At 43.0% G+C, this 21,042-nt stretch overlaps 1 protein-coding gene across 4 annotated transcripts in view; it reads right to left on the reverse strand.

The window, feature by feature from the left end:
- The window catches only part of itsn1 (intersectin 1 (SH3 domain protein)), a 35,844-nt gene that overhangs the window by 834 nt on the left and 13,968 nt on the right, over positions 1-21,042 (reverse strand). For all 4 annotated transcript variants that reach the window (XM_034608712.1, XM_034608711.1, XM_034608710.1 and 1 more), the window contains exons 16-44: positions 20,897-20,984; positions 20,540-20,679; positions 15,674-15,810; positions 15,308-15,588; positions 14,419-14,756; positions 13,820-13,834; positions 12,589-12,833; positions 12,027-12,201; positions 11,800-11,886; positions 11,550-11,698; positions 10,992-11,071; positions 10,732-10,904; positions 10,602-10,647; positions 10,356-10,477; positions 10,014-10,137; positions 9,590-9,784; positions 3,437-3,558; positions 3,127-3,233; positions 2,684-2,785; positions 2,508-2,589; positions 2,238-2,336; positions 1,867-1,950; positions 1,689-1,772; positions 1,367-1,498; positions 1,184-1,264; positions 892-1,013; positions 701-783; positions 401-484; positions 239-303 (exon numbers count right to left, since the gene is read on the reverse strand). In XM_034608712.1, coding sequence (XP_034464603.1) covers positions 239-303; positions 401-484; positions 701-783; positions 892-1,013; positions 1,184-1,264; positions 1,367-1,498; positions 1,689-1,772; positions 1,867-1,950; positions 2,238-2,336; positions 2,508-2,589; positions 2,684-2,785; positions 3,127-3,233; positions 3,437-3,558; positions 9,590-9,784; positions 10,014-10,137; positions 10,356-10,477; positions 10,602-10,647; positions 10,732-10,904; positions 10,992-11,071; positions 11,550-11,698; positions 11,800-11,886; positions 12,027-12,201; positions 12,589-12,833; positions 13,820-13,834; positions 14,419-14,756; positions 15,308-15,588; positions 15,674-15,810; positions 20,540-20,679; positions 20,897-20,984 — 3,642 coding nt within the window. The remainder of the gene's footprint in view (positions 1-238; positions 304-400; positions 485-700; positions 784-891; positions 1,014-1,183; positions 1,265-1,366; positions 1,499-1,688; positions 1,773-1,866; positions 1,951-2,237; positions 2,337-2,507; positions 2,590-2,683; positions 2,786-3,126; positions 3,234-3,436; positions 3,559-9,589; positions 9,785-10,013; positions 10,138-10,355; positions 10,478-10,601; positions 10,648-10,731; positions 10,905-10,991; positions 11,072-11,549; positions 11,699-11,799; positions 11,887-12,026; positions 12,202-12,588; positions 12,834-13,819; positions 13,835-14,418; positions 14,757-15,307; positions 15,589-15,673; positions 15,811-20,539; positions 20,680-20,896; positions 20,985-21,042) is intronic.

Consider the following 21,042-nt stretch of genomic DNA (forward strand, 5'->3'; position numbering starts at 1 on the left):
AAATCAATTAATGTATTTTCATTGTTAAACAGGCTCTTCTCAATGTGAAGTTAAAACATTATTAAAAACATTAAAAAGTAAAATGTCATGTTTAGGAAATAGGCCTCGACTGAGCTCATTATATCTTTTGACTTCTTTCTCTCATCAGACTCCAAAAGTGAAGGAGGAGGAACTTTTTGAAATCATAAGAAAACTTTCTGAATCAACAATGTAATCAGTAACTCGCCCACAGTCGTACCTGTAATGTTTTGGTGATATGGCACTGGGAGCCCATGGTCACCTCACAGTATGGATTACTTTTACCTGCAGAGACGAGACAAACAGGAATTTATCAGCTGAGGACGACACGGCTTTCCTAACCAGTGTCAAAGGACCATGAGTTAAAGGAGTGTGTGCGTACCGTGAGAGCGACAGGGTTTGAGCTCGATTCCCTCCACGATGTTGACCATCAGCCGACCGATCCCTGTAGCTCTCTGAGAGCGAACTGAGACACAGGGAAACAACGTGTTACTGATTTAAATGTGTTTCTAATGGCTTTGACCGAGGAACACACAAGTAAAACCCTGTTGGTCAATGTGATTTTAATGATATTTTATAAACAAAAATAAATAACTTCATGGACTTTTATTAATTTTACAGAGAAGTTATTTAAGGATCAGCAGCTTTAATACAAACCTTCAATCTGAGAAAATAAAGTTACCTAGATACGCCTTCTCTCTCTTCTTCTTCTCCGTCTCGATGAAGAGTTCTGACGCTGCCTTGATTTTCTGAACCCACGCTGTCCTGCACCGACACAGAAATCACACATTTACATTTGAAAATAAACACAGACATAGGGAGCCAACTTTTGTTTGTTGTTTTCGAGATCTCAGCGATGAGGTTGAGTCTCACCGCTCGTTGATGCTCTCGGCTCTGAGCGTGTAGACTCTGTCGATGTGGGAGATGTGGAACAGAGGTTCGTCTCCTGACGGATCCGTCGGCAGCTTCACCAACACCTCGTTCAGGAAGATCGGCTGAAAGAGACGATTACATCAAATACACTGAGGCAGCACGAGACCTGCAGGTCTCAGACTCAGATTTTAATACTAGAATTCAATTAAGGATCAATTAAACACAAAACGTAGCCAGAATGTGACAAGAATTATGAAAAGAGAAACATTTACAAAAGGTTGTGTGGTCTCACCGTCTTGTACATGCGGTACTGCAGGTGTGTTTTTGATGAGAAAACTTTGTCCGAGCCGGACCAGCCCAGAGGTTTGGTGACCTGGTGAGAGAGAGAAAGATAAAGACGGACGTTCTGTCAGTGACACACACAAGCACACAGACAGACAGACACACACACACACAGACACACACTGCTCCTCACCTGAGTCAGCAGCAGGAAGTCGTTGAACAAGAAGCCGTACAGCTCTTTGCTGCTCTTGGCTTTGAACAGTTTCCCGCTGTGGAGAAACTTCCTGGGACCCAAACAGTTTGTGACCGAGTTAAACACCAGTTGCTGAACGACAGACACAGAGAGAGAGAAACACTTATTATCGTAGGATTTAGGCAAAGTCATATTTCAGTCTATAAACATTCAAACATGATGATAAATATTCATCGTGTGTGTGTGTGTGTGTGTGTGTGTGTGTGTGTGTGTGTGTGTGTGTGTGTGTGTGTGTGTGTGTGTGTGTGTGTGTGTGTGTCACCTCCGACAGGCCTTCACACTGAACATGAGCCTGAATCCACTCCAGACGATCCGAGTTTTCTTTCTCTCTGACGCCCTCGTTCACCTGAAAACACACAAACGCAGAGAAATCAACACAACTGATAAATACTCTGGTAGCGTTGTTTCCTGTTAACATGTGAACCACATGCGTGTTTCACCTGTGAACACAGCTCCTCTGCTTTCTCCAGAGCAGCTTTCAGGTGACTGTGGTCTGGATGAGACTCCGGAGTGTTTTCTAACGTCTGCGATTGATAACAGAAAAATCATTAAGGGAACAAACTTGGACGTTAACTGGTAGTTTTAAAAGTTTACACACAGCTCAGTTCCCAAGGCCTCAACCAGAGGAAACGAGGGGTCACTGTGAAAATGATGAAGAGCTCTTCACCTTCATCAAAACAACAAACGAGGGAAGATGCAGGAATCAGCTCTTCAGTGGAGACTCAAAGATTAAGTACTGTTTTTCCTTTCATTTGTCACCCGTCTATATTCATGTATGTATATTGTATGATTGTGTGTGTGCTGCACGTACGTTCTTGATGATGAGCGGGTAGCGTGTGACTCTCTGCATGGGTTTGAGCAGGAAACTGGACAGAGGCATCCCCTTGCACCTGGGGTCCATGGCTAACCTCTGACAGAGAGAGGAGACATTTAAAAACACGGGTTAATCACTGATTCTTCCAATTTTACACAACAAAACAGAGTCCTGGGTTCCTCCTCATCCTGCTTACTGTATAATTATAGCTTCTGTTTGCATGATGACCTCAGATAATAATGCAGACAATGATGTGGTGGTTTGTACCTTGAGGAAATCTTTGATCTCAGGGTTGTCGTCTGTTTTCTGCTGAATCAGCGTCGCTCCGTTCAGCTGACACGAGCAGAACCTGAACACACACACAGAGAAAAGACGACATCGCTGACGTTAATATCAAACTGTGCGCGTGGAGAGAAAAGACTCAGTCGGATGAGAGGCTGGACCTGATGTAGGGCTGCATGTGAGGCAGCTGATTGGTCAGGATGTCCCCGATCATCTTCACCGGCATCCGATCTCCTGACATCTTCTTCCTCACTCTCAGAGCTCTGAGGGGAAGACGGGGGGGGGGGGGGGGGGGGGGGGGGGGGGGGGGGGGGGGGGGGTGAGGAGTTTGGTCTCTGGTGACATTTTTAGCTAAAAGCTTCTGCAGAGTAAAGTCTAGACGTCTGGTGTGTGTACGACTGAAACAAATACTAAATGAAAATCTGAATATCAAAACCTACTTACATGTTGATCGCTGTTTCAACCCAAATAATCAAAATGTGAAAAAGGGCAAAACCTTCAAAGACTGCGTTCAGGCTGATGTGATGTTTAAAATGCGATTGAAATAAAGCAACATACTGTGTGTGTGTGTGTGTGTGTCACTCTGTGTGTTTTCTCGTCTCACTTGAGCAGTTTGATGTTGCACATGATGAGCTCCTTCCAGTTGACGAAGATCATGGCGACTTCCTTCTCCGTCAGCAGCTCGCACTCCAGCAGAGGTTTTTGGAAAATCTACACACACACACACACGGTGATAATGATTTAATCTGTATATTTGTTGGTTTTGATTTATGGTATTTTATTGAATAACATTTTATTAAATAGAGAAATTAAACCTCCTTGCAGAGGATCTAATTATCGTGTGTTGTGTAGTTAAACTGCAGCATGTGTGTGTGTGTGTGTGTGTGTGTGAGAGCATGAGGCTCTTCTTCTACCTCTGTGACGAGCTGCAGGTCGTTGACGTAGTTCTCCTCAGTGACGATCAGCTCGTGGATGTAGCCCTGTCGCTTCCTCTCCACGGGACTCAGCATGTCCAGCAGGTGGAGGTCAGCGCACCCTGAAACACAAACCCACACACACAGACACACACACACAAACACAGGCATCAAAGAAACATCCTCAAACACAGAAGTTAAAAACATTTATGTTATACCTGCATTAAAACTTAACTAGCAGCTACATACCTGAGAACAGACAGTGAGGGTCTGGAGGAGTGTGTGTGTGTGTGTGTGTGCGTGTGCGTGTTGTTTCTCGTTCTCCAGAATATGTGTGTAGATACATTTGTGTGACACAGAAATGTCAGATAAAAGTTTGTATTTACATCAGTAGTTGTTGATTTAAATTTAAAGCTTCCTGTTTTGCTTCAGGGACAGAAAAACCTTTTATATATTCTCTGGATATTTTCATGTAACTGCAGTGAAACATTTCACTCCACCAACAGGGGGAGATCATTTTCTGAATATATGTCAGATTTTGAAGATGTATCTGACTGATGTTGGATAAAACTGATTCAGATTTAATGCTGACTGACACCGAACCTCAGCTACATTAAGTAAATCTGCAGCGTTTTTTTAATGTCATGGTTCCTACAGGGTTCAAAGTTAAAACTTAAAAAATCTTTACCACTTGTAAGACCTATTCATCTCTCATACTGACCAAAGTATTAAAGATATCAACCTAGAACCTAGACCTAGAATTATTTACTAATTTATTTCACATCACATTTTTGTCTGCACTTTGCAGCTGTTTATAAAAAATACTATAAATATGTTGAAACACATCCTGGATGAGCAGCAGTAAACTGATGGATAGAAGAATTAGCTACAAAAATCAATTGATGGATTGATTTACAAACAGTCAAGAGGACGGAGGGAACAGTTTTAGCTCAAATCACACAAAACAAATGTTAATTTAAAAAATACATCTTAAGAATATTTAAAAACCTTTCGCTCAGAACAAGAGCTGCTGCGGAATCAGTTAATTTCTCAGTAACAACATTAAAATGAAGATGTGACAGGTCTTTGCTGAGGTTCGGTTTTCAACATCGTTCTGTTCTTTTGGACAAAGGACAAATCTGTTGTCCTGACTTTAAAGTGGCGTCCTTCAGTTTTTGGCTCCGAGACTTGAGGATAATGCAGCAAGTTGACAAACACCCAGTAAACGTTCAAACGGACTTTTAAAAATGATGAATTCATGATATCCATGCAGACTGTTTGTGTGTTGTCTCGTTTTCTCCAGGTCTGTCACCTCTGTCACCACTTTCAGATGAACTCAGTGTTAATATAAAACACTAATTCCTGCAGCTTTAAGTAATATGAATCACTATTAACATATTTTATGCAGTTAAAATCTTTAGTATTTGTAGGTATTTTAAAATATTCTTTTAGATAAACAGAAAGTGTGTGTGTGTACTTGTATTACTCATGTTAGTTTTCATTCATCTGTTTATAGTCATTTTGTGAGGAGTCATCTTCTATCTGGGGACAAACACGTCACATTAACATAAAGAGAAGAGTTCTATGGTAAGTTCGAGGTTCAGGGAAAAACTTTGAAAGAAATGAATGCAAGTCATTGTGACGACCTCTTAAATGTGTGTGTGTGTGTGTGAGTGAGTAACGAGGCCAGTCGACTGCCGTCTGTCTCAGAGCGTTTAATCATCAGGACCATTCACCGCTTCATCAAAGAAAAAACCTCCATCAGTAAAACCTCAGCACGACATTCTGTACATGTAATTCATTCATTTTTCCTTTTTTATTCCTATGAGTTTCCATCTGACCATTCACGTCCATGAAACTGCTCATTCATGCTTTACTCACCCTCACACACACACACACACACACTCATTCATTCATGCACGCACTGACACCAAGAGCAGTCTGGTTACATTTGGCTTGGCTGTTAATCCATTCATCTGAGTTGCTATTTATAAGAAGCATCGACCAATCCCCATTTATCAGGTTAAGCATAGTCCATACAGATCTTTACTAATCGAACCGAACTAAACCAGAGCCGTGTGATTTGATAAAAAAAAAACGGTAAAAACAAACGTTAAAATGCTCTAAATGTAAAGTGTGTCCCGCTTCCACCTGAAACCACGACGAGTGCGTTCATGATTTGAACTCGACGGCTGCAGATGAGAGAATGTAGAGGATCAGCGTGGCTCTGGTTTAGGTCGCTCTCTGTTCGAATCTAAAATACTCGCTCTGACGGTGATAAGTCTCGACCATCGGTTACCAAACTGAAAGAAATAAAAGATTCTCTGACCCTGAAAAACCAGGATCTGAACAAACACAAAAAAAAAAGGTAAATCTTGAGGTCGGGGGCTTCAACGTCAGCTTGTGCAACAACGAATGGTCTTTGACTTATCAACCAATCAGAGCACTTCACCTCCAATACTGACACACTGAGGAGCCAATAGGATCCAAGCGAGTTGATAATAATAATCATCATCATAATAACTCTATTGCTTGTTGTATAAAAACGTTGCGTAGTTCAATAATCGTTCATCGTTTGTGTTTCTGAGGGTAAACATTAAAATCACAATACTGTCATCTGGATAAACAACAAATAAAATAAAACACACAAGTCTGATATGGCAACCACTATAATACTCATCTGTTGCTATGGGAACAAAGAGAAAGCTGGTTTTTAATGCTGTGTGTGGAAAAAAAAACGGCAAAGCTACACCGGGGGTGTGCGTAACCACGGTAACAGTTTGAGAGTTGAAAGTGAGGCTGTGCCGTGTGTTTCTGTTTAATACGACAGGATTAAATATGACATCTGAGGTTTTCAGGCTCTGTAGAGATGACGTGTTTCTGTTTGTCTTATTCAGTGCGAAACAAATGGATAAATGTTTGATGTGAGGTGCAGGTAAACGAGACGCCGTGGAATCAAACGTGTGACGTGAAAGCAACAGAGCAGCGACAAGCGGTGACGTCCTCTCTCGCCTCCTCGTACGAGATCACTTCACGTGTGATTCACTCCTGAGCCTCAGGGACAGAACTCAACACTTCACAGGTTCCTTCAATGGGGTCAAATGATTGTTGATATGTTTCATACAGTAGGTTTGCATTGAAGGGGGGGGGGGGGACCAAACGTCAACTTTAAATCATCGTGCGTGAAGTTTGGCGATGATAATAACATGAATCACAGTATTAAGGATTTAACATGATGATGTTTAAACTACTTAAAAGTTTCACTAGCTTGTAAAATAGAGCGACGATTAAAAGAGTAAGTGTTTAAAGGAGTAGTTTGATATTTGAGACGAGAAGATTTCCGCTGCTCTCAGGTCTGTTTGTTAAATATCAGAGCAAGAGAGCAAACGAGTGAAGCTACTTGTTTACCTGAAATGACCTAAGTCGTTCCACCTCGACGTGTTTAGTACCAGATCTGTCCCGAGTCATGTCGGTGTGTTTAACAGTGTGACAGCATCTCATCATCATAGCAACAGATAAAACAATAAACATGTAAACATGTAAACAAACAAACAACAACAGAACATAAACCGGATCATTTAAAGTTAATACATATTTAGAGTGTTAAACTGCGACGGATTAAAACATTATCACTGTGTGTGTTTTTGTGTGTGTGTGTGTGTGTGTGTGTGTGTGTGTGTGTGTGTGTGTGTGTGTGTGGACATGTGCAGGCTCCCAACTCAGTACCTTATTGTATTTTGTGTTTGTGACGTGTGGTTAGCTCATATGCTAAGCAGTTACAGCCCTGAGCTACGGGCCGCGTCCCATTCCAGCTGCTCGCTCCCTTCTATGCCTCCTCGCCGAGCACAGAAAGACGAGAGGAGACTGTGACACCATAGAGGGGAACAGCAGCAGCAGCGGCAGCGGCAGCAGCGGCGGGGACGTGAAGTTAAAAAGCCTGTGACTGCTACTGGACGTGTCTCAATTCTTTCTCTCCTCTCCTTCATTAGAGTGTGTGCATGAGAGGGAGGAAGAAGGAGAGAGGAGACGAGGAAGCAGGAGGAAGGAGTCTTTGGCATTAAGGAAGAGAGGAGGTGAGGAGATGTGACGAGAGGAGAGTGAAAGACTTTATTGAGACTCGTCCTCCGGCAGATAGTGGGTCGTTCTGTGAAGCTGTGGGAGGGGGAGGGGTTAGTGTGGGGGCGGGGCCAGCACTTGTGACTGACAGGTTGAATGACGCTGCTGAACCAATGGGAGCGTGGTTTTAAAAAAAAAAAGGGGGAGGGATGAGCTGAAGCTAATGACAGATTCTCCCATGAAGCCACAAAATGACCCACTATCCACTTAACGAGCTAACGTGTGTGTTCATGTATGTTAATGTGTGTGTTCATGTGTGTGTGTGTTCGTGTGTGTGAGTGTGTATACAGTTAAAACATCAGTCCAATCTGGGAGAAAGGAGATCAATAGTCTCGTCTCCTCTTTTCCTCTCCTCCTTTCTTCCTTCCCTCCTCAACTTAGCACCTTTTAACCGACAGAGACAGGGAGCCAGAAAAGAAAAGAAGGGGAAACAGAAGAGGAAGAAAGAGGAGGAGGAGGAGGAGGAGGAGGAGGAGGAGGAGGAGAGGAGAGTTCGAGAGGAGTCCTGACTATTGATCTCCCTCCTGTTGAACAGTGCTGTTTGGAGCCAGAGCCTCAGATAAACAGAGTTTGGCCAAGTCCAGTCAGAGCCATGCATAGACAGAGTTCTCGCCACCAGAGGGCGCTTTAACGTTACAGTCTGTCTGTCTCTCTCTCTGGCTTCTATTGGTGGAGAGTCGCCATTTCCGGGTCATGTGACCTCTTGGAGCTGTCCCATTGGTTGAGTGGCCTAGTGGGCGTGGCCTAGTGGGTCTCTTTGAGGGCTTTGAGGAGAGGGGGGTTCTGGGTAATGATATGATCCTAGAGAGAGGACGACAACAACAACATCAACAAAAACAACTAAACAAAACAACAACACCAACAACAACAACCAATCGGGTGCTAGGTGGGCGGGGCGTGCAGCAAGACAGAGAGTGTGGAGGTGTGGTCTAATCTAGCGTAGAAGCAGAGGATCTAGAGCAGGTGACGCGTCAGCAGGAAGTTGAATAACTGTGGATTTAAAGGGTCGTAGCAGACGTGCTGTTTACGCACTGAGCTGAAAAGACACCAGATTGATCAAAAGTTAAAAATGTGTTTCATGAGAAGCCCTCAATGTATTAAACTGACATATAATTCAAATATCTAAATAACGGTCCTCGGTTTGTGCTGCAAAAAACAACCTGATCATGTTTGAAGTTGTTTAACCATCAACTTATGAATCAATAATTGATTAATAATCACTGACATGAGCATTTAGAGAAACTTCTTATCATGTTCACCGTTTGTTCGATATCACACACATTGTGTGTTTTGAAGAAATTCATCAACTTATCATTACGTTTTTTGTCTTTCGTGGATTAGTTTTGTAGAACAATTAGATCGTTTGGTAAATTAATCACATTAATAAGTTAGTAATAATTAGTAATTTCACTAAAAGTATATAAATTATAATTTCAATTTACTACCCAGCTCTACAGCTGTGTTCATCATGACCTCAACTGCATTCAAATCTTATATTAAGTATATTTTTTTATCCAGAAAAACACTATGGCTAAATTGTGCAAAAAATTACCCATTATCCTGTTGGTCATAAGATCAGTTAGTGCCGCTGTTCTCTGCTCTAGAAACTCAGTTTATGAAGGATCATGCTGAGGGAACACATGCAGGAAGAGAGGAAACACTTTATCCACACTCATGCATGCACATACACACCATACAAACACACACACACACACACACACACACACACACCACCCAGAGGTGGTGCATGAACGGTAGGTTTTCAAAGAGGCCCAAAGGAGTGTCAAGGTGAAAGGTCAAAGGCAAAACCAACTTAAGGGTCAAAGACTGAGAGAGGGACAGCATCTCCACACCTGGCTCTGGGGTGTGTGTGTGTGTGTGTGTGTGTACGTGTGTACGTGTGTACGTGTACGTGAGGAAGAGAGTGTGCGTTTTTAGTGTTAAACTGAGAGTATGTTGGTTTTAGTACATGATGTGCGGTGTTTTGTGACTGACGTGGGATAGTGTGTGCGAGTGTGTGTGTTTCTGTGCACTCACACTGCGTGCTCGGGTCGGTATCCGTGGTGAGTTTGACGTAGTTGCTGGGAAACAGACCCTCCCTCCCGTTGAGCTCTCCTTTCCACCAATCACAGTCGTCCTTGTTGAGCACTGTGATCACCTGACCCTTCTGGAAGGCCAACTCGTCGTCGTTCTGCGCCAGGTAGTCGTACATGCCGATCACCTGACACACAGCTTCACGACCACAGAAAGAGATCGTTAATATTTCCACTTATTGTCTTTTATTATCAACATTCACAAACAATTCGACTCTAAACTTACAAACCCGAGACTCTTATGTTGGATTTACAGAAATAGTAGAAACATTTTTAAACATCAATCAGTATATAAAACTTGTTTCAAAATACTTCCTTTATGCCGTTTAACCAGCCTTGAACAAATTAAATCCATTGTGTGAGTGTACCTGTGTTGGCAGGAGCCAGTTTAGGAGGTGTCGGCTCTGTGGGCGTCGTCTTACTGGTGCTGGGACTGAGCAGCTTCACGTAATTGGCCGGAAACCAACCTATTTGGCGCTTCTTCCCCCGAGCCTGAACCAACCAGAACACAGTTATGAGTCGTGAATCACAACAAGCGTCTGCATCATCCAATAACTACAAATATCAAATATAGTATATGATATAGAAGTAAAAACATGTTGCTAGTGATGTAATCGTTTTATGCAGTCAACATGATTATTCTCTCTCTGCATAGATTACATATTTATGTTTATATATTATATACTATATTTATACATTAGAGTTTGTACCTGGAGCTCACCCTCCCACCAGCCCCCTGGGTTCTTTTTCCTGATGAGGATGAGCTGCCCAGGAGCCAAGGTCAGCTGCTCCGCCCCGGTGGCACTGTAGGGGGCGATCACCTGAGCGATCTCTGCAGAACAAAAGGACAGAGAGAAGAAGAAGTAGAACAACATCACGTCAATATCATCGAGGACAGAAAGCAGAGATTCGACGACAGGTAATAAAACAATAATAGAGAGCAAGAGAAATCTCACCTGGTTTCTTTCCCAAGCTGCCCGTCTTCCCTGCTGGTCCCAAAGACTAAAAACAGAAATAAAGTTTAGAGTCGTTGGAAATGTTTCTTGAATCCTAATCCAATCTCACTTCTTCTGAATTCCCTCTTACATCTGATGCAGAGTCTCGAGGTTTAACGTAATTGGATGGGAAGACTCCAGTTTTGCCACCGACTACGCCTGTCCACCAATCTCCTTCTTTCCTGGTCACCATGACGACGTCTCCCTGCTGGAAACTCAGGTCGCCTTGTTCACTGCTCTCGTACGTGTACATGGCCACATATTCTGTACAGATGCACATAGACAGAGTCAATGACACTTCAACACCTAAAACTTTAAAAATATATACAGATGTACATGTGCATGTTTTACCTTCACCAGAGTCGGAGGGTTTTGTTGGGGAAGGGGAGGGTCGTTTTCCATTGGGCGGACTCTCTGATACACCGGACTCACTAGAAGACAAAAGAGAAAAATGTACTTAAACTATAAAGAAGCTTTTTTTCTAGTTTTACAATACAAAATAAGCCAAATTCGTAAGGAAGTGTGGAAGTCTAACATTTCAGCTATAACAAAAATCCTCCTGAGATTAATCAAATCTTTTCAGGCAACTTCTGTAAACAGTGTTTTGTCACTGACAAACACATTAGTTTAATCATTTGGCTACTGGCTCAGTCCAAACTAGTATTTAGTATTCAAATGTCCATGGAGTGGAAGTCATGCCTCTGAATATGTAGCTATTCTTCCCTTAATGAGGCTTTAAATGATGTGAGATGCAGCAAGAAATGAGAAACAGAAAGCTGAGAAAGTAGGGAGTGAAATCTTTGAAACAAATCTACAGTGACCCTCTGTTATTAGAGCAAATAAACCCTGTGAAGTGGAAAGATCACCACCGAGACAAACTGAGGATTCGTACACAACATTTAAACCTACCTGGTGTTTTTGCTGCGCGCTGCGATAACAACAGGAGGCGTCGCGGTGGCGGAGATGAGCTTCACGTAGCTTTTGGGGAACCAGCCTCTCTGTCCAGTCTGCAGTTCACCCAACCACCACATGTCCTGCTGCTCCAACACTGTTATTATCTATATCAACAATAACGATAACATATATCAGGATTTAATACAAACAAAAACACACAAACATACAATTAAAACAGAGGAGAGATGGAAGAACTCTGGTCGACCTCATTTTTGTTGAAGTTGAGGTGGTTGTCCTTCTTCGCTCTCCAGGGATACAAAGCCTGAGCCTGAAGACCCTCGACCTTCTCCCCCTGACAAACACAATCACAGTACGACTCGGTTCAGAAGATCATGTAGAAACAGCAGCATTATTATTTTATACCTAAGGGAAACACAGTTGGAGAAACATTCACACTATTTAGTTCCAAGACTTAAGAATAAGACGAGTTACCTGTCCCAGCACAGGTGAGGGGGAGGAGCCTGTCGTCATGGTAGCAGGTGTGAAGGCAGAGCGTTGCCGTAGTTGCGCTGAGGGAACGCTGAGCGATGGATTCTGACTGGTTGAAGAGGTCGGCCATGCGTCCCAACCCTCGCTGTCTGATTGGCTGGCTGTATTTGAGGGCCAACTGGAAATGTACACCCACATGATACATATTTAATAAAAAAAGCTGCAGGTTGATAATTAGGTGTCTTTAATCTGGAGTCAGTGGAAAAACTAATAAATCCATTTATTTAGCACATTCATAGAAGTATATGTTGTGTTAATTTCACATATTTTGTCCATAAAGAATAACTGAAAAGTATTAAATAAATAGTTTATAACATAATAATATAGTTAGGAGTTCTATTTGTTAAAACAGCACCTGAGGACACTCATAGGTGGAATGAAACAAATAAAGTAAAACACAACTCAAATTATATGTTTTAATGGGTATATATATTTATATACCAAAAGTACCACTTAAATCAAATGAACTAATGAAATGAAATAATGTCAACATCACACGACTCACGTTGTGTTGAAGTCGGCCCAGTTACTGTTGGCGGAGGATGCGGATGAGGGGGCGTGTCCAGGTGCTGGAGGAGGCGTTGTCATTGGCTGCTGGGCAGACGTGGGTGTGACTGAGGCTGTGGCGCGCAGGCTGATCGGTGCTTCGCTGTCCGGTATCCGTTCTGCGTAATTGGCTGGAAACCAACCCGTCCTGCCCCTGAGCTCTCCGCCCAGCCAGCCGGGTTCACCTGTTTGAGACTCGTCCACCTGTCGGAGCAGAGGGGCGGCGTTTAGATAGAAGCAGGAGCACAAACTCAGAGACAGGCGTGTGTTCAGATTCATGGTAGAACAGCTGACAAAACAATGTCCACAACAGCAGCAGCTTTTCCAGAAGGTAAAAAAAAAAGCTAATTAGTGGATGAGGAGTGCGAAAAATAAACATATAACAAACATGATTAACTCAATATCTTTTGTAAATTACCTCTTTTTGTAAATGTTGTGCTCTGGTTCCAGGACTGTTTTGTTTCAAGCCAACAATCCTGATTATTAACTCAATTACTCATCATCAACTCCAAATAACTGCATAATGAAAACCTGACTCTGTCCACTTGAAGAGGATTTTCCTATAATCTTCAACCTGGGCCCTTTGTTTAGAAATGTGGGTGTAAATAAAAGGTAATTACAAAAACCTTTGGGATCGAACGCCTCTGCTGGCAGCTGCAACCTGGTGGCAGTGGCTACTATATGAACTTATTGGGCAAGTGTCTCATAAAATGTCCACTACAAGTGTTTTGTGTTCAACTGCCAAGGTTTTCTTTTGCAGTAAACCCGGATGAGCCTCAGCTTCACTCCAGTAACGTTGTGATAGAAGTTGCAACACAACGCACCAGTGAGTCTGTTCACTGGCAAGTTTGGCAGTATTTTAATGTAAACCTGCCAAGTGACTGAGCTGTGGACTGGATTCATGTTTATAATAAAGGGGAATATTGACTTTATACTCATAGAGGTAGAGAGTCGGTGAAGGTTTGTATTTCTTTAGTTAAACAATATTAACTGTGAAAACAAAACAAACTCAACGACATTTACAGATGTGACTTAAATGACTTGATTAAATTAAATAAAAAGCCAGACACATTCATCCGCTGTCAAATGAATGCACATGGAGACGACATGACATGACACCAGGAGTTCAGATGAGTGCTGGCTTATGATTGGTGGAGGCACAACACTGGGCGGGGGGGGCGAGAACTTACCCATTCCCCCTTCACCTTCAGTTTGCACAGTAGAGGAGAGAAGAGACAGTTAATACATATTCACACACACACGCATAGAAAGAAGCGATAAAATATATCTGTTCACTCATATACAACTCAGACTGCACGTAAAGATGGATGACATGTCAGCCGCCACAAGTGAGACTAAAAGATCTTGATTGCATTCTGGTGGCTTGCTGCAGTACAGGCCATGAAGCCCCAGCCTCTCCTCCATGTTAGCAGATGGGACATCATCTAAGTATGTCATTCTAGGTAACTCCAGTGCAAGATGGCAGCGTTCGTACCCGGGACATTTTGGATGGTGAGAGGAAGTGGAGACGCATCGTCCATCTTTATTTACAGTCTATGGTATACACACATAATACTGTTTGTACGTGAGACCTTAAGTGGCTGCATGTAAACTTATTTGAGGTAAAGTCATTAAACAGAAAATTCTGATGTGGTGGCATCTGCACATTCTCACACAACCTCTGTCTTCATCTTCATCTTCATCATCATCATCATCATCATCATCATCATCATCACCCTGTGTTCCCATGCTGATGTGGTTACTGCATTAGTGAGTACGTTCTACATACCATGATGACGTCTCCGGGAGCGATACTGATCTCATCATGGCTGCGAGCATCAAATGGGTACAGAGCCCTGTAGTACACCACCTTCACCGGTGGCTGCTGCTGGGGAAGCTGCTGCTGCGGTGGATGCTGCGGTGGCTGATGCTGCGGCGGCTGATGCTGCGGTGGCTGATGCTGCGGTGGCTGATGCTGCGGTGGCTGATGCTGCGGCGGCTGATGCTGCGGTGGCTGATGCTGCGGCGGCTGATGCTGCGGCGGCTGATGCTGCGGCGGCTGCTGCTGGTCGAAGCCGCTGGCGACTGTCTTCTGGTCAAAGAGACTGGGTCCTGGAGTCTTCTCCACTGCAAATACACAGAATAATCGGAGATATCAGAGCAGAGTTTCGACATGGTTCGCTGAGTTAAATCAAACACTTTTAAAATCTAATTAATACCAAATCAACGGTACTTAAATACTCAATCCAGCGAAAAAAGAAAAAACAGATATGTCGCTAAATGGCATTTCCAACATTAAATCCTAATGATATAGCTCAGATAAACAGTATAAAATCATAAAAAGCATTAACCAATAGTTAATACATTGAATTATAATTGACTGACTTTTAATCCCAAAAATAACACAAACCACTACCACAAAAATCTCTAAACCTTCATATCTCCTAAAGGAAAGGACATAACAAGACAACACGGTAAAAGTTTCTGGCAATTCAATTCAGAATTCAGCTCATTAACTTTAGATGCAGGAGTTTCTTTCTTCCTTTATGAATTATAACTTTTCAGTCAAAACAATGATCTCTACTTGTGCGGACCACCTGGGTTCTGAATTCCTGCTTAAACTCTGGACATCAATTTCTCTTGTGCTAATCTTCATGCAGACACACACTTCAACACACCTGATGAACCCCAGGGGTCAGCCGGCTGGCCGAACAGCTTGCTTAATTTATCTTGCATGTCCTTCTTGCTTCTTCCCTCGTCCTCCATCTCTTCTACCGACCCCTCACTCTTCCGGCCCTCTTCTTCCTCCTCCATCCCTCTCCTCTTCCTCTCCTCCTCTTCCTGAGTCACTCTGTTCAGCCAGGCGTCAGGGGCAGAGATGGAGGTTGGGCTCGGAGGATCGGGGGCAGAGATTCCTGCTTCATCATCCCTCCAGCTCACACCTTCGTCTGAAGACAACCTGCAGCACGACGGGGAAAGATAAACCTCCTGGTGGACACTGAAAAACAACACTTGTAATATAATAACATGAATAAAGTTCTTACCTGCTCTCATGCAGCTCCGCAGACTGCCTCTCGATCGGAGTGTGTATGTTAGAGTGTGTGTGTGTCAGTGAGTGTGTGTCTCCCTCCAGCTCTCTCTGTCTATGTCGCTGCTGCCGGATGTGGATCTCCCGCAGCTCCTGCAAAGTATCATGGGATACAGGAAGGAACAGCGGTGAGGAGGAAGTGGGGGATCAGTGGGGTCGGTTGCTACGGGTTACCATCGACACCAAACGACAACAGCAACAGCAGCAAGTATTAGTCAGGTGATCAAGGCAAGCTCCGCCCCTTCACTGAGGTGATGCAACGTCGCTGTCGGTAACCACGGTGAATACTTTAATGTCCAATCAAGGAGCTCATTGATTTTGCACATCAGTCTTGAAGTGGAGTGACACAGTAAACAAAGGTAATTTCTTTCTACTCTGTCCACATCTAGAAAGTCTGTCCGTCCAGGAAATGGCTGATGGTTCTTCGAAGGATTGAAGGAAGCACAAAGGTATACAAAAATCTCAACTGTCATATCAGCAGCTTGGCCACAAAAATGCAGAAACTAAGCTGATATCAACATCTTGTTTTGTGGCCGACTCACACAACTTTAGAAAAATATTTTGGATCTCTACAAACAGAACTGGCATTGAGTTTTGGACACTTTTCATTTGTAGATTCTTCAGATCAATCATGCAAAACCATCAGGGAGGCGTCTGATTCATTCTGCAGCCTGACAACGACCCCTAACTTACAGCCAGAATCACTAACAACTGTCGCCAGGGACAAGAAGACCAACGAGTCCTGTAACAGACAGTGAAGCTGCTGGGTAAATGAAGTTCTCAAGAAAAGAACAATGGGCAAACAATGAGTAACTAGTGATCCAGTAAAAGTCTCTGTATCCCAACCGATTTCCTCCCTCACTGTTTCTTGTGTGTTCATTGCAGCTCTGGTTTCTCTGTGTGAGCAGGATTTGATTCCAGTGCAACTCTTGGGGCGTCAGCAGGAGGAGTGGGGGGGGGTTATAACTACTTGAGGTTGGGACGGACGCGGCCTCGAACACAAGGCTCCGGTCACGGTGGGGGGGCGAAGCTTGCACAAGGCCCAGGATGTTTGTGGGAGGGGTTAGAGGTGAACAATAAACAAAACTATGGGGGTGAGGAGGGGTACGGGATGTGGTGGGAGAGTTCTGTGTAGTCATGACAACCAGCTGTGCCATTAGAACACTACTCTTGTTACTATAGCAACACAAGGCAGCCGTCGTGTTTCAGCCAAACAACCAACGTGAGGAACCCTACAAGCAAACCAATCAGAGAGAAGAGACTGACGGAGGACCTGAAACAGGAAGAAGAGGACGGACACACGGACACACACACGGACACACACACGGACACACACACGGACACACACACGGACACACACACACACACACACACACACACACACACACACACACACACACACACACACACACACACACACACACACACACCTTGTCTGGCTGAAACATTCTCTGCTAGCATACAGACAGTAGCATTATATAAATTCACCTAAGCTAGAACACCGGCTAACCTAGCATCACAACTGCGTACAGCGTCAACTACGAAAGCGTGTGAGCTAACACCAGCCTGGCGAATTAAGATGGGGCACAAAACAGGAGGAAGAGAGAGAAGACAGAACTGGGGAAAAGTTGAGAAGAAAAAGGAGGAGAAAGTGAACAAGAGGTGGTTTCAGAGAAGAGATTGAAGAAAGGATGAAGTAAGTTCGATAAAAAAGGTGGAATAAGAGAGGGGGGTGGGGCGAGGCCGGTTGGCTGGGTTGTTGTGTGGACCTGTATAATGTAGTCTAGCCGAGCCAGACACACCCTGACGGCTGACACAGACTCCTGTAGCTGTCCCTGTTCCTGGCACTGAAACACACACACACAGTATCAACCATTCTACAGACACAGACACAGACACACACTCACAGACAGATAAGGTCAGTAGAATGTTCCTGGGTACTTGTCAAATGTTTCTCGTGTGTATTCAACTGTAGATTAATGTAACCTCTTAGGTGGAGGTTAAATATTTACTTTGGAAATATAATTCAAACCGTTTTCCGGGAGGCCGGAGGAATATTTAAATTCTTGACTCGAGTACGGATTAGACAAGAGAAGAGACTTGACTCACAGAAGGAGAGGATCTTGTGACTCACTGTGATGAGCATCGTGCTGCTGCAACGTTTAAAACTGACCCGTCTACACTGGAGAGCTCGGAGGCCAAATGTATTTTAGGGTTTTTATGTATATATTGCAGTGTTTGGGGTCAGTAATTAAGCTCTGTCTACATACTACAATACCCTGTGAGGTACAAATATCCTTTATGATATCGTTTATTTTCAGTTCTCTATTTTATTCTGGGTTATAACAATTTTAATGATTAGTGTGTATTTAATACTGCAGAGGTGTTATAGAGGCTACACCCACATTCATATATTTTTACTTTAAAACGTTTGAAAACTAGAACAGTTTCCATTAGCTCCATATCAGTAACAATACCTAAGTGTTAGCAACGTTTTTTCCATCACCAGTGGTCATCGAGTTGTGACCAATAAGAACCAGGATCAGGACGCAGGTGACAGGATCATCTTTTTTTAATTTCTCTGTGCCCGCTCCAGAATTTTTCCAATTAAAAAAGCAGTGTTTTCCACATAAAACAAAAAAACTCACACGCATGGAATGCAGACGTCACCGCAGCAACACTGATTTTTCACAGATTCTTTCAAACTAAAACATGTGGGTGTAGCCTGACTCTGAGATCAGAAACAACAGCACACCAGAGTCAGTAGAAGGTCAGTAGTCAAACCTCCCACAGCTTGACTATTACAGCCGAGCTTCACTAGCGGCAGTTGCACAAACCAGGCATTTTAAACGTCTGGTTTGAAAGTGTTAAGACGACAAAGACTAAAGTGACTTCTTGAAGCTTGCAGGTTAGTGATGAGACAAGAGGGTGTACAGCGTTTTACTTTCTCTGATAATCAGTGCTGGTCCACTCCAGATGCAAAAACTGCTCTGTGCTCCAGGTTTTAAATCCAATGCAGAATGGTTGTTGTGTAATTTGATATTATTTTCTATTACAAACTGCAACCCCCCCCCCCCACCCCAATTGCAGTACCACCCCAGTCCAGCAGTGGCAGTGTGCTCTACCTGTCTCCCTCTCTGCTCCTCCTGAAGCTGGCGTCGCAGGGCCTCTATCCTGGCACAGTGGTTGGCATAGAACTCACACAGAGACTGGCATGGGCAAGGGAGCCAAATGCCAGTGTAGGGGATAAATAAAAGGAGTAGAAATTATAGAAGGAAGGGTTTATTACGTAGATTAAACAAGAGAATATGATTATGGAGGAAACAATGGCAACGGTCAAGAAAAAGCCAGGATGAAACACAAGGAGTAGTGAAGTGGAGGCAGAGTAAAGGCAGGAGGAGCATTGAAGAGTCCCCGAGCGTATGAAGGACAGAGGAGGCACAGCATTGAGAAAAGAGAAGATTTTGGGGAGAGGAAGTGCAGAAAGGAAGGCGGAGGGCGTTATAGTCAAACAGTTCACAACTCAGTGGTCTGTGCCTCCGTTTAACAGAGAGCTGCACCACTGAGACTTGGCTGGAGAAAACTCCCGTCCCTTTTGTTCTCAAATACACTGAATAAAACTAAGAAACGGCTTCATTCAGATCGGCCATTATAAACTGTATTTATTGTATTTCTGGTTGTTTTACTCTCTTTCCCTCATTTCTTCCTCCACACTACAATATAGCACAGGACCAATTCTCCTCTCTTTGACCTGAAGCTGTGTCCTGAAGCAATGGGAAGAAAAACAGGTGACAACAGATGATCTATGAAACATCAACAAGCTGCTGAGCTCCAAACCAAAGAAATAACATAACGACAATCCCTCCATCTTCCTTTTTTTCTACAGTAAATTGTTGGTGACATGAAGCAGCCGACTGAAAACACTCCGAAGCACAGAAAGCTCTTCTTTTAAAAACAGACATCAGCATTAATAGGCGCAAAATACACATCAACATAAAGACCAACACAGATCCACTAGTCACTAGTTATTAGATCAAAACTTGAACAGTAAACAGGAATATTGACACTAAATTATTCAAAATAGTTTCAGAGGTTATAAGGGACGGAACAACATGAATCCATTGATTATAACATTATATTAGCAAAACAATTACTGGGTTAGCAAGCTAGGTAATTAGCCAATTTTAAAGGTATTAATTATAGTATAGACTAATTAAAGTACTACTTATTTTACCAGCACAAACTACCACTTAATTTTTATCATATAGTTTGGATAAGGTGGTTTGGAATTCTTAATTTCTATTAAAATAATTAAATGAAATTGTTTAAGCTTTGAACCTCTTTAAAGACGTCAGTGGAGTGAAAGAGTGAAATGTGTTTTAACACAGGAGCTCAGCTACGCAAACTTTGAAGAAAATCTATTTCCAACTTTAGTGAAAATAGTAGCACCATGCATGATTTCCTGACAAAAACAAATCAATAACACATCCTAAGCGATAATATTTAGTACCATCATTAGTGCAAAATATATAACAAATAATTATCTTATAGTCCTCCTTCATTGTAACCTGGTTTTAGATTCATATCCAGTATTTTTATGCTATTCTTCATGGGTTGATTAAAGCCTTAACTTCTTTTTGCTCTGTCACTCAAGCCTGTATCTCCAGCAGCTACAATTACTGTGAACAAACACTGTTATTTCATTAACATTCAGCCTATAGTGTCTTTGGTTACATAGTGATTAGGACATGCATTTAGCTCATGTAGATGTGGCTTTAATCTCTTTGTCCTGCATTAATTCACAGGTTGATGAAGTGTTTACCTTCAGCTGAGTGTTGAACGCGTCTATTTCCAGCAGTTTGGCCCTCGTCTCTCTCTCCACAGCATCCAGCTGCTCTCGTAGCTGCTCTCTGCTGGTTTCCTTCTGCTCCACAGCCTTCTGCAGGGATGACAGACTGTCACCTGAACACACACATGCGCACACGCACACGCACACCCACACACACACACACACACACACACACACACACACACACACACACACACACACGGAGGTCAGGATTATCATTCACAGACATACTCAGAAAAAAATCCAATCACAAACAATACGTGAAAACACGGCAAGATGAGCATAGTAATGTGCAGTAGTGTGTGTTGAGCGTGTGTGTGTAGAACTCACGGTGCAAGCTGTTCTGTTGAACCTGTTTCAACTGGTCGTTGAGACACTGTTTATCAGGAATTAGCCTCCCGAGCCACTGCTGTGAGTCCTGGACAGTAGGAAAGTAAACATAATGATCACATATTCCATTAAATTTTTTCTTATTC

The sequence above is a fragment of the Hippoglossus hippoglossus genome, chromosome 15 (genome assembly GCF_009819705.1).
Source record: "Hippoglossus hippoglossus isolate fHipHip1 chromosome 15, fHipHip1.pri, whole genome shotgun sequence".
NCBI classification, from domain to species: Eukaryota; Metazoa; Chordata; class Actinopteri; order Pleuronectiformes; family Pleuronectidae; genus Hippoglossus; species Hippoglossus hippoglossus.